Source organism: Erithacus rubecula (assembly GCF_903797595.1).
Source record: "Erithacus rubecula genome assembly, chromosome: 1".
NCBI classification, from domain to species: Eukaryota; Metazoa; Chordata; class Aves; order Passeriformes; family Muscicapidae; genus Erithacus; species Erithacus rubecula.
In genome coordinates this window covers 56,686,755-56,700,199 of record NC_136658.1, presented here as the reverse complement: position 1 = coordinate 56,700,199, position 13,445 = coordinate 56,686,755, and the positions used below count along the sequence as shown (strand labels likewise).

Below are 13,445 nucleotides of genomic sequence, written 5' to 3'. Positions count from 1 at the left end.
GTGCTTCTGGGTGAGAGGCTGGACATGACCCAGCCATGGGCACTCCCAGCTCAGAAACCAAAGGTGTCCTGGGCTGCATCCAGAGCAGTGTGGGCAGCAGGGCAGGGAGGGGATTCTGCCCCTCTGCTCTGCTCTGTGAGACCCACCTGCAGGGCTGCACCCAGCTATAAGGACATGGACCTGCTGGAGCAGGTTCAGAGAAAGGTCACAAAAATGCTAAGTGGCTGGAACACCTCTCCTATGAAGACAGGCTTAGAGACTGGGAAGAGAAGGCTCCAGGTCTCAATATTTAAAGGAAGGTTGTGCAAAAGATAAGGACAAACATTTTAGAACAAACTGTTGTCATATGACAAAAGGTAATAGTTTTAAATAAAAAGAGGATTTAGATTAGGTGTAAGGAAGAAATTCTTTACTGTGAGGGTGGTGAGGCATTGGAACAGCTTTTCCAGAGAGATGGTGGATGCTTCATCCCTGGGAACGTTCAAAGTCTGGTTGGATGAGGCTCTGAGCAACCTGGTCTGGTTGAAGATGGCACTGTTCACTGCAGGGAGGTTGGACTAAGATTATCTTTAAGGTCCTTTTCAACCCAAACCACTCTATGATCCCATGTTATTAGTATGAGATAGAAATCTTTTCACCTGGGAATTAACACACTACTGTATTTAAATATGGTCATCAAATAGTGTTAAATTTCTTACTTAATGTATTTTAGTAAGATTTTGTCAGTGCTCAGAAAATTGCAATTGGAAATTAGTAACTGTGTTTCCATTGGCAACTGTAACTTCTGAATTTTACATTATTTCAAACTCCTAAGCAGATGTTTCTTCCAGTTTGGGAACATGATGGCTACAGTAACTGGGATAAAAATTCTGTTTAAATAGAAAAGCAAAAAAAAGTTGGTTTTTTATTTTTACGTTTTTGTAAATTTATGAAGCATTGTAGAAATCTGATTTTTAAGTAGTTAAGTTTTAAAAAGTCGTGCTTCTTTTATAAGAAATTTTTAATGTGACAGATTTTGGACTTCACAAGAGTTCTTTACAAAGCATTCTTTACATTGCTTCAGTTCTATACCTAAAGACAGTAGAGTGTGCTTAGTGAGAGCTTTAGTGTCTTCAGTGCTGATGTTAATAAGCAAGTCATAGTATGGTGGGGAGGAAATCTTGACTTTCAATCAGTTCTCTCGCTGACCACACTGTAAATGACAAAAAAAAAAAAAAAAAAAAAAAAAAGGTAAATTAGCAAATGTCAGGAATAATGCAAGACCTGATAGGAATGTATATGGGACTATAAATTATTTTTGGTGCTCTTTTTGCTGTATTCCGGGAAAGAGGAATGTGGCCTGTATGGAAATACCTCTAGCAGACAATTAAGAAAAAGGGATTGTGTGCTAGAAAGGAAGTATGGTTATTAATAGCTAGAGATGACATTGTTCTGTAGTCTTTCAATGCCTGATAGTGGGAGTATGTAATATCAGCAGTGGTTTACTGATGTTTTGTGCCCCTATGCTTGAAAACATATGGTACATTTCAGCCTTAGCTCTGAATTTCCTTTAATTGTTTTCTGTTGCTGCCTGAACACTTTGAAATGTAGGGTGTGGAGAAAGAGGAGGTTGATGCAAACTCTTTGTGAAGTTTTTAGTAGCTGCTCAAGACATTGATCAGGCAGAGTGAAACCCAGACATGAGGTTGAAGTTGACAGGTTTTTAGGTGAGTGATGGTGAAGTGAGATGTGTCTAGGAGGCGTAAGTGAGGAGGAAGTGTATGAATGCAGACACTAAGAAATGGTGGTTCAGCTACTTGTCCTGAGCTCTTGTCATGGAGACAATAAGTGCTGTGCTTGCTGGTTGATCTCTGAATCAAAAGCAGTATTTTGGGATGCTTCAAATGAGACCCAATCTTCCAAACCAATGCTGTTAGAGTATTACTAGGATGAGATGTCAAAATCCTAACTAATTAATTAGTTTTTAAAAATCTTGTCAACTGACTATATAGTGATATGATTGGCAGCAAGAACTTTCTAATATGGAAAGCTTTCATCCTTCTTCCTGCTCTAAACCAAAGCTCTGAAAAAAATATTACTCCTTTTGCCTCAGCTTGCTGTCACTTAACAAAATACATAAATATGATTGCCAAATGAACTGCAAGAAATTTCCATTTATCAATTCAATCAGCTGTAATCTGTGGTATACTCTGTTTATATGCTATTTTTATTTCTGAAGTAACTGATGACTGAGTCTTTGTTTGTCAAGAAACATTCCTTCCTAACTGGAAAAAAAATGTCAACCATGTAGAAGTAACTCATACTTGTGACATTCATAATCTGATTTCTCCTTCCTTTGCCAAGGAAGTGAAGATTTGAGATTCCTTGCAGCACTCAGTGGTTTTTTTTTGTGTTAAACTTTCATAAGGTGAGCACTGGAGACTTTCCCCCCCTGCCCCCCATCTCTGGCTTGTCAGATATTTATCAATGCGAGGTGTTTAAAATCCAGGGCAGTTTTCCAAGAAAGCAGATGTTCACTGCAGCAGTGCTGCCTTTCCCTGTGCTATGCTGGTGGAGCTGTGCAGCTGTGCTATTTACCCTTGTGCTTGGTACAGAACCCTCACAGCACATCTCCCAGCGCCTGTCTGAACACCTCCGCGCCCATGTGTCTGTGCTGAATCACCCTCCTCCTGAGCTGGGTGGAAGAACTATGAACAACAACACCAGCAGCAAGTGCTGCCAAGTGCAGGGTGCTCCAGCTGGGCTGGCCAAGCCTGCTGTCTGCGTGGCAGGAGGATGGGGAGGGGCATGAGCAGGCCTGGTACTGATGCAGGGGTTCAGGTGGGCTCCAAGGCAGGTCACCTCCAAAACAACTCATCTATCCAGGCTGCTGGGAAAGCTTCTCTGCAGCATGGGATAAGCCCATGTAGGGCAGGAAGGATTAGATGCAGTACTAACATGCTCCTGTTAAGAAATAAAAGATGTCTGGCTCTTGAGGGAAGCAAAGTTAGAGGAAACTTCCAAATGCTCTCTTAGGAAGAATGAAGTACAAAATAATTGTCCAAAAATCAGAGGTTACATGAATCCTCACCTGAGGCTCTGTTTCAGTTCCTGTGTGACTTGAATGAAGAAGCTGAATTTCCCCTATATCAAATTGTTAACCTGTGTGAGCAAAACAAAAAAAAACTTATGTATACAAATAAAAAAAAAAAAAGGGGTGGAGGAGGAAGGCTACCTCTGCCAAAACTTCATGTTTCAGAACAAGAGGTCTTTACTTCTTTTATTACTCATTAGGCTTCAGGGGAGTTTCACCTTTAAGTGGATTACTATCATTCCAGTTCTAGTGGGGTGACTTGGCATTGGAGTATTCAGCACACTTTCCTTGCACAGTCTGTTTTGTATAAACTGTTCGGGGTGTAAAGCATATCTCTTGAAGTTTTTTTCCCTTGACTTTGACTGGAATGCAACTAACTGGTGGGAAAGTTAAGGCTTGTCTAAACAAGGAAATAGCCCAGGCTAGTTCTTCCATACTGACTTTCCAAACCTATACTTTCCCTACAGTAAGATTGCCTGTGAGTGGATGAGCTCTATTAACAAGGCTTGTCTGCCAACATGCTGTACTTTTGCCCTTCTCCATTCCAGATTGCCTTATTTGGTTGCAGTGACATCCCAGAGACACACCTGCAGTTTACAACCTGATACTCACTCTCTTATCAATAAAAAGCTCATTTGGTACATGTTGTTGCTGTGATGTATGTCTGTAATGTCACAGTGAAGGTTATGCTGTAGCACAGCTAGAGATGTGAGCCTGGGAGGCATTTCAAGTCATTGAAAACAGTTGGTACTTTCTTATGTTAAACACCTTAAAAGCTGCCAACTCAGAAGTCCTGTTTTAAAAACCCAACAACCCACTTGTGTGATTTCTTTAATCTAATTGCTCCCATTGTAAAGAAGCTGTGGAGGTCAGTGCTGCAAGAGGTTGCAGGCAATGGGGTGGGCTGAGCAGAGGTGCCTTTTGCTGGCCATTACACATGGTGGTGGGCAGTGCCAAGACCTGAATACCACGTTTTGGGGAAGATCCTTCAATACACACCTTGGTTGTCCAGAGACCTATAACCAGCTGCAGTCACTGCAGATGGAATTGGGGTTTAGGAGACAGATGGACCTTTTAGTCTGAAAGCAAAATGATTCTTTCCCTAAGACTGCTTCAAAATGTGGTTTCCATAATGGTTGCAATGGGGAAGGGGAATGCTCTTCCTCTTCCTGGCTGATCCACAGCTACTGATACAGCACCTAGGAAACCACAAAGTTTGTGCACAAAGTTTCATTCCTGCCTTCTCACAGCAGGAGCACCTGCTTTCTGAGAGGAAAGCTGGCAGTGAATCATTAAAGATTTAGTATCTGTAATCATGCAGAGAGCTGGAGCAGGGAATCCCTGTGTCAAGGATAACAGAAATTTATTGTTTTACCCAGTGTGGAAAAGCAATGAAGGGTGCACAGAGGGGAGTGGCAAAGCAATTAATGCAGTTTCTGATCTTTGGCCAACACAGTGCTCTGTGCACTCTGTTATAGGTGGGATAATTTACTGAACAGAAGCCCTGAGGTCACTCTAAGTCAAATTATGTCTGCAAGATGATTATTTTAATTACTATTTTTAGTTTTGGGCCAAAAAAGGGAGGAGAAAAACAGTTTAGGTATCCTATCCGCTCCTCCTCCTGCATTTGGTTCAAGGTTGAAACCTTGACCTTCAGAGAAATACAGGGAGCTGGGATCACACATTACAGCTGGGCAGGGTGGGTAATGGGCATTAAACATCCTGCCAGTCAAGGCCAAGGTGGTAATGGGGAGTTCCTGGCTCCCAGGCCTGTGGTGAGCCCACAGGGTTTGTGCTCAGCTTCTCCCTGCTCTCCTCTGGCGCTGCTGCCCCCACTGCAGCCGCAGCCAGAGCTAATGACCGAAACGCGCCTCCGAGGAAGAGCAGGTCGCCCAACTCGTTCAGCCAGCTCCTGCTCTGGGCCCTTGCCTTTCACCCCACCTCTGAACATCAACAATGCGTAGCTGTGCAGTGATGCTGCTGCCAAATGCAGCTCTAAATTCTGCATCAAACTGATTTGAGCCACCTTGAGTGGATGGTATAATGCTGCGCCTATGGAAGATATTTTCTGCTTCAAGAAAATGAGGGTTTTTTTTTAAATGGAAATTGCCCTTAGTTAAGGGAGTGAGGGTGCCAATAAAGAGGGTTTGTCATGAATGTGGAGTTGAAGGAGACAGCTTTCAAGATGACTAAATGTCTTGATAAGTGCAGTACTAAGGAAAAATGCCTGTTAAATGTGATCTACTCAAATGATTTTTACAATTCTGTGGGCAAAAAAAAAAAGCATCAGTCTGTTAAAATGCCAAAAGTTATTGTTGCTAGGCAGTACAGGTATTTGGTGGCTTTTTTTTTTTTTTAAAGTTTGAAAGCCTGGAAACAACTTCTGGCACCAAATCATAGTCTGGATGATGATGTAACACTTAGTGCAAGCATCCCCTTCACACAGTGAAAATAACTGCTTTAAATCCTCCCCAAAACCCAGAAAAACCCACCCAAGCACCCTCCTCCCCAGCTTTCCCCTCCATACTAGAGCTTGCATAGCAGTAGAAATAAGAGGTTTGACTGAAATAATGTTTATATCAGAATAAGAGACAACCTAGAGTACCTAGAGTACTGTCTCTTATTGGCTGGTGCACCCAGGAAAAACAGAAAAATGCCATGTTAATTAAGTTGTTTTTCTCCCTGTTGCCAAGTGATTTGAAAGATGTGCCATAACTTGTATGCCTACGAGATTTCATTGTGTTATGGAGCATATGCAGGGATTCAGAGAAAACAGTTAACTGGGGAGAAGACCAGACTTACCACACAGCATGACTGCACCCTAAAGAAAGCAAATGTATTTACACACTTTTTAAAATTAATATTCCTGCCCCACCCAGATAATCATGATGTTGTTTTTTTTAAAATAAAATTGCAGCTCTATTACACAAGTCACATTTAGTGTGATGTTACATTGCATGTAACTAGTCAAAATAAGATGGTATTTACGTGTTCTTATGGGGAGACTTCTGTTACTAACTTTTATTTTAGACATTTTAAGATTTTTGTTTTGTTTTACACACTCCACACTCTATGTCCCTTCTCAGGTAGGTGGCTTTAGGGTTTTCTTCGTACTTAAAGTCAGCCTCTTCTTGATCCTTTGGGCATCCTTTGTCTTTTTGCTTGCTTACCTGTTTCTCATGCTGGTTTATTTTTTTCTGGCTTAGAAGTGCTCTTATTCCTCAGTTCTTTATGTGTTGAGGAACCTCTGTACTTCCCCAAAACCAGCACCCCACCAATGCTCTCTGTCTTTCTTTTCAACTTCTTGCTAAGGTGACACAGATTAGGAACTGATCACAGATACAGGTTCTGATACAGAACCACTGTCCACTGCTTCTTTTTTTTTTTTTTTCCCTTTTATAAAGTTGCTCTTTAAAATTGTTATTTTTAAAGGGAGGTGTTCATATTCTTGTGTTTCCCCACAGTTATCAGCTTCTTTCTTCTTTGTTGTCTGGAGGATAGTGACGGCAATGGGGAGCCCTGCAGCAGTGGCCCTGCTCTTCCCCTCACATTCACCTGCTCTGGCACAGCCTCCCTGCCCCTGGCCTTGGAGCAGGAGCAGCACTGAGGAACAGCCAGTGAAGGAGAGTAAAGACTCAGCTCTTTCCTCGTGGAGTTGCAGGAGTGCCAGGCAGTCCTGCTCTTCTCAGATGTTGGAGTGAGGGTGTGGATTTTCAGTCCACAGTCTCATTTTCAGTGTAGAGATGACATCTTGGCTCCTTCAAGGCATTGGTTAGAGGGAAATGTTTTAACAACAGGCAGAGGGAAGGGTTTGTGTCTAGGGATGCCCCATGAGGACCAGAAGGTCAGGTACAGGGCTGAAGGAGTATTGTATTTTTTGTCTTTTCCCCGAGCAGCAGTATTTTAAAGCCTGCTTGTGGATGCCCTGCTGCCCACTGGCAGCTCCGTGTCTCCATGTTATGACTTTGCAGAGGTTTTGGGTGCGGTTCACTTTGAAGTTTGAGGCAAAAATGGAATACTGAGGAGTAATAGCTCTGCCTTGTCAGTGTTCTATGTTGTGCATCTAGTTTAAGTTTGTACAGCATGTGGAAAACTCAAGCCATGCTAGGAACATTTGAAATGCTCTGCAGTTCTATCGTGCACACCATTTGGTGAAAAAAACAGCCCTTCCCAGAGTCTCTTTCAGACCTCCCCACCCCCTCTCACTAAGACACTTAGAAGTAGTAATGACATACCAGAAATGAATTACTCTTGAATTTTGTGGTTTAGACTTCAGGCTTTATTTTTCTTGTGATTTGAAACCCGTAATTCTATGATGCTTATTCCAACTTCAGATGCTAAGGGAAATGCAGTGATTGAGTTCTCTTAATAACATGAACATAAATTAACTTGATGATTTTACCCAAAATGTATTTGATCTCTGCAGTGATGAATCCTTGCTTTTGAAATGGGCAGCTCTTCTCTCCTCTTCTGGTTTTGCTTCTCTTGTGCTGATAGGTGGCACCAGTATTGCCTTTCGTGATCCACTTTATTAGTATAATGTGCCTTGGTTTGAAAGTAGAATACATACTTTTGGTCACATTCTGCATTGCAGCCCAAGACAAATGGAATCAAATTCTCCAGTTTGTCTGAAGTCCCCCATCAACCCTTATCCTCATAATCCTTTTTCTCTGCTCATTTGTTTCTTTCTTAAATTTAAATGGCCTGCTCATGTTTACAGAGATTGAGAACACCTTGGTGGCAGAGGAGGATGATGGGTGCAAGCATGAATCTTTTTCTCTTAAGCACATCTTGTCAGTGACTTTTTTCACCTGGAGATAGGTCTGATGTGTTGTGCTCCTCCAGGATTTTGAGGTCTGGTTGTTTAAATAGAAGCATTTTGTGAAGTGTGATGAGATTCAGGTTGCAGTATGTCCTTTGAAGCTGCAGTGGCAATGACCATTAGTCTTGTAAAAGTACAGTTGCATTGGTAAAAGGAATAGTGTAATAGTTTCTATATTTGAGCACATTAATCACTGAAAAATGTTCCCGTTCACATTTCTAATGATAAACTTAATTGCGAGGTTGATAGCTTGTCTTTTTTTTCCCCCTACTTATTTCTGTGGTGTTATTTAAAATTAGACCTCCCATTCATTATTCTGGTAGAGTTTAAAATGGCTGCTAGCTATTTTGAGACCTGTGGCTTTGCTGATTGACTATTATGAATACGGATGGTCAAAGATGGTATTTAGAAGTGCTGATTTGTTTAAGATTTGTGTCACTATCCAAACCTGATAAAGGGGCTATTGGGTGTGTCACTTGATGCTGTGAGGGTCATTTCCAGGTCTTGACTGCAGAACAGCTGGTGTTGGTGCAGTAACCTGTAAGATGGCAGGCTTGAACAAACTTCTGGCTTGGGAGATGAGGGAAGGAAGATTTTGAACCATGTTTTATCCTGCACGCCTGCACTGTAACTAGCAGTGTTCTGCCTTCCAAGTTATCTCTCCCTGCTTCTGACCCACTCCTGACGGTCTTGACTCCTGTCAGCAGGGGTGTTCTCTGGGGCTGTAAGTGCTGTTTATCAGGAGGCTGATGCTTGATAGGTTTAATTGCTGAAACACCTTCAAAATTAATTCTCTTATGTGCCAGCCATTTAGCACATAAGCATCCACTGACGAGCAACTCCTCTGCTTTGTTTTTGTTCCTCTCAGGGTGTAGACATCTATTTTTCTAAATCTGACTCTTCTTCCTTGTTTACAGTGTGCTCATTTGCAGTCCTGTGGCTAACATAACCCATTGGTTTGGGAGTTTGCTCTGAGCTGTGGTGGTGATTGGTCAGACCAATCAGACCGTGCTGTCTTCACTGGTGTTGGTGTTAGTTCATTGCTGGAGTTACTCATTCTTTCTGCTCTGCTGCTTTCTTGCCAGTTTCTTAGGACTCCCTAGTCCCCTGAACACTGGTTGTTTAGCAAGTAGCTCCTCTTCTTGCAATGGGACTGTAGCCTGTGGCATCTTCCCTGCAGAGGAAACAATGCCTTTTCAAGTACCTTGCTAGTTTGGTACTAATGTGACACTCAAATATTAATTGAATAAAGTTGATGCATCGAGACAGCTTTCCCCATATTGCATGGAAAGAAAAAAGGGGCATTGAATGGAAAGGAAAAATAAATGCCCCTTCTGAGGCTTCATCTCACAGCATGAAGCTCCTCCCTGGGCACTGCAGGGGCCAGTGCCTGGACATAGGTGAGGCTGCCTGTCCTGCATCCCTCTCAGCTTCCTCCTCTCTTCTCCACCACATCTTGTGCCCCTTGTTTGCCATCGTGTTGCACCCCCTGCAGCAGAGCAGCCATGGCACATCACATCAAGCCTTGGGGCACAACCTTCACAGTATGAGACACCTGGATTTTTCAGATGTGGTAACACAGAGCCCACAGCCTGCATGGGGAATACCTTGCTCAAATATTTTCCTTGAATTAAGCCATGTTTACAGACTGATAAGAAATACTAGAATCCTAGGGACCTTCAAAATAAAAGGTTGTGGGGATTCTTGGGTTCATTTACTTTCTATATTAGAAGCAACTGCTATTTTCTTTGTAGATTGGTTTTTTTAAAATGAATTTTAAATGAAGAAATAACTGATACATCCAGTGATTATGCATCACAAAAGTAAGTTTAAAGCATGTTAAATTGCTAAAGCAGAGCTTATCTATACTATGAAATTCTGATGCCAGTACCTTGACTTACAAACCCTTAATGACAGGGTTGTGTGTAGCTCATGAATTAACTTCATGTACCTTTTCCTTTGGCTGGCAGCTGAAGGAAGCAAGTGCTCAAGAGGGCACATTCTTTTGTTGTTGATAGCATTCCGCCTTAACGAGAAGGAATTTCTTGCCTATTGCCCACTGTTTATGAAGTGGAAAGAGATCACAAGTTATATAATCTCTCTGTATATCATTAGATTTATTCCTTTTTAGCATTTCTCTCATGGGCTGGTCCATGCTGAAGCAGGTGCAGAGTGGGTGCTGCACGTATATTTTGTTCTCAGAGTGAAGTTGTGGAGGGGTGTGGGAAGGGGAAGGGGAGGATCTCTAAGGAGAGAAACCCCCCCAAGTAAGGCAGCAGCAGCAGCTCTGAATGCAGTTTGGTTTCTGTCTCTCCGGAGCTTTGCTCAGCAACCAAACCCAGACTCCAGGTGCAGTATTCCCTCATCCGTCTGTGAGCATAGAAACGAAGAGTCCCTCCTCTTCTTCCACCCCTGCCAAGAGTTTCTGGGTGGTGAATGTCAGTAGCTGGAGTTATTTTTAAAGGCAAGAGGTGAGGCTTGTCGTGCAAAGCTAGGAAGAGGGCGTTTGTTTGCTGAGCAGAGCTGACATCAAAGTGGAGATTGCTGCCTACTGGCTCACTGTGCCTTATGCCAGGTAATCTTTAACACAGCCCTCAGTCCCTGAGCTCGCAGCCCAGCCTGCCTGTGTGCATGAGAAACGAGCGGCGCTCATGATCCAGAAGATTGCTTTTCCAGTATTATTTACGTGAGCTGGACTTTGACATTTAAAGGCTCGCACTAATCATCTTGCAAAACCTGCTTAGTGCTTTTAACTGAGCAACTGCTTTCTACTTCTCTTTGCAGGATAATATAAATGTTTTTCTGAAAGCGTGTGAAAACATTGGACTGAAAGAAGCTCAGCTTTTTCACCCAGGAGATCTTCAGGATTTGTCCAATCGAGTTACAGTCAAGTGAGTTTCGTGGTTTTGTTTTCTCCTTTCCCTTCTCCCTCTAAGCTCTTTCACAGTCTATTTTTTTTTTAAATGTTTGCCTATGGAAAATTCTTCTATTAATCTGGTATGAGCAGTTCTGAATACTGTGGTGAGGGTTTAAGCCTTGTTAAAGCTAGTGGATAAGACTTGCAGAAATGTAATTAAAAAAATGAACCATTATTATAATACTTACCTTACAAGCAAACTAATTGTTCATGAATATTTACCACATTTAATATGAGATGGAAACTATTGTGCTTATTTTGGACTTGAAGCAAAATTGTTAAATGATATCAAAAGCATGACTTTTCATTATGATTTGTGATTACCAATGTAAATCTGAAAGTCTGAGGTGGTACTTCTGATACTTATCCAAATGGAATTGAGGCTTAGGTATGGTACTCCTAAAAGACTGCTGATCTTGCTACTCCAAGTATTAATCAGACATTTGTCCTTGAGTGTCACATCCCCTGTCAAGGGGTAGGTGTGCATGTGTGAGTAGAAATTAAGTATACTGAATTGCACAAAGGGTAGTTGGCATGTTTTTGGAGATAGGAGTTTTCCTGTGAAATAGCAGTGGCTTGGTTCTGAAATACATTTAGTGGATTTTTCATATTTCAAAACTGCTATATGTCCTAATAAAACTTTTATTACCAGTTTCTGAAAGATACAGGTGAAACCTTATTGTGTAGACAGGTGTTTTAAGACAAATGGGTTGAGGCAAAAATCATCCTAGGGCATCTTGATTTTTTACAGTATAAACTGTTTTTATTATATTGGGACAAAAGGGTGAATTTATTGTCTCAAAAAAAAAAAAATCTTTAGTGGGTTTTGCTGGAAACCTGTCAAGTTAAATGTGAAGGATCGATTCCTGTCTTAAATTACCAGTTTTATCAAAGAGGAACAGGCAGTAATCCTTCTGTAAATACAAGGAAAATAATATTGTGAAATGACATGTAAGTGCTTTAATTAGAAAGAAATCTCTCTAGGTGGTTCAGGCAGTAGCCTGTTGACATGCTCTCTGCCTGGTTTCAGACTGAAAGTTCATACTGTTTTGAGGTCTGATACCTGAGATGGCAATGTGTTTTCCAGTCCTTGACTCATACCCAAAATGTAATTTCTCACTAAGCTGGTGTTTAGGGACTTGGCCCCCTTCCAGGACAGTGGTATTCTCTCTGCTGGCTCCTACGTCATGCCAAAAGCCAGAGGGTTGGTAACCTCTGCCGTGTTTCAATCACCCACAAAGCCCTAGCAAAAGTTATTTTGGTGGAGGTTTGCTCCGAGGGTATGGCTGGGAAGGCTTGGAGGCAGTCAGGAGCTGGTGTTCAGCAGTGTCAATAGCAACAAGCTGGAGCTCCAGGGAGGTCAGGATAGCAAACTGTTGAGCAAGGTATGTTGTCTGACTCGTCCCGATGTTAAACTGCGGCACCCAGGGGAGGTCAGCCGTGAAATTCATCCACTGGCTCTGCAGCCGAGGCTTTTTTGGGTCCTTTCAGCACCACCAGGTCCCTTCCCGGCTCCCTGAACAGAGAGCAAGGCTGGAATTTCAAGTTGTCACGAGGCAACAGGGGTTTTACATCGTACCTTCTCAGCAATGGTTTAATTAGTGTGTTTCCAAAAAGCAGATTTAACTATTGACTGCTTCTTATGGACAGCAATGCGGGGGGTCTGGGTTAGAGTCAAAAGAACTGCCAGCCATGCAACCATGTCCTTGTAATTTGTTTCAGTATGAGTTTGCTTCTCCACACATTATATATCATATGACAGTCCCACAGTGTGTATTAAATGCTTCCAGAGTAATTCAAAACTTCTGTATCTGAGCATGCTGTAAAGTGGTGTCCTAACTATATTAGCATTTTTGATGTATTTAGGAGGTTGGAGAGGGATGGAAGAGAAGTTTTATTCCAAGAAATGTGGGAAATAAGTTACACCATGATAACTCTCTCCATTGAAAAGTTAATTATAGAAATAATTTTATTACTCAGAAGGCAAATTATTCTTCAGAGGATTTTCAGAGAGATTTATGTTTGTGTCAGGAGGGAAATGCTGATTAGGAATTTTATCTGATTTGTCTTTTTATTATTTAATAGAAACGAGTAATTTCGTACATTCAAGATTAATTGCAAATGTCTTCAGAACTTATAGGGCGCCAGGCCTAAGAAAAGGGGTACTATTTCACGTCTTGCTTCTATGTTGTCCTCTCTTAACTCTACTTTCATAATTAGAAGTAAATTTCTTGTCACAAAGAAGAAAAACATTTCATCGGCTGACTTATTTAAAAGGTTGCATTTTACTTCTGGATTTCTAACATTCCTAAGCAAATTCATTTTGCTGCTACCACCTGAGGCTAATTGCCCACATCTTAAAGCAGCTGTGATATGCTGTATGGGATAACATTAATGAGTGCCTGAAGCAGTGTGTATTTTGACACCACAAGAGGACTGCTGTGTTCCCTGTTGCACCACTGTTAGCACATGGCTTCTTTTTATCTACCCAAAATAGATTAAATAAACTGTTGCTTAGAAAAGTCAGTTTAACAGGCTGGGGTGGCAGAGAACAGGGTGCTGGAGGACACATGCATGTACTGTCAGGTATGACAAGGTGCTTGATTTGCCTTGGATATCAAAAATTGTTCAGA

The 13,445-nt window shown here is 41.8% G+C and overlaps 1 protein-coding gene across 22 annotated transcripts in view; it reads left to right on the top strand.

Annotated features, from left to right (window-relative positions):
* LMO7 (LIM domain 7) overlaps positions 1-13,445 on the top strand; it is a 128,816-nt gene that overhangs the window by 45,410 nt on the left and 69,961 nt on the right. For 20 of the 22 annotated variants that reach the window (XM_079309747.1, XM_079309746.1, XM_079309744.1 and 17 more), the window contains exon 4: positions 10,680-10,786. In XM_079309747.1, coding sequence (XP_079165873.1) covers positions 10,680-10,786 — 107 coding nt within the window. Of the gene's footprint in view, positions 1-10,170; positions 10,582-10,679; positions 10,787-13,445 lie in introns of those variants that run through there. The other 2 variants (XM_079309739.1, XM_079309738.1) reach the window with 2 other exon arrangements.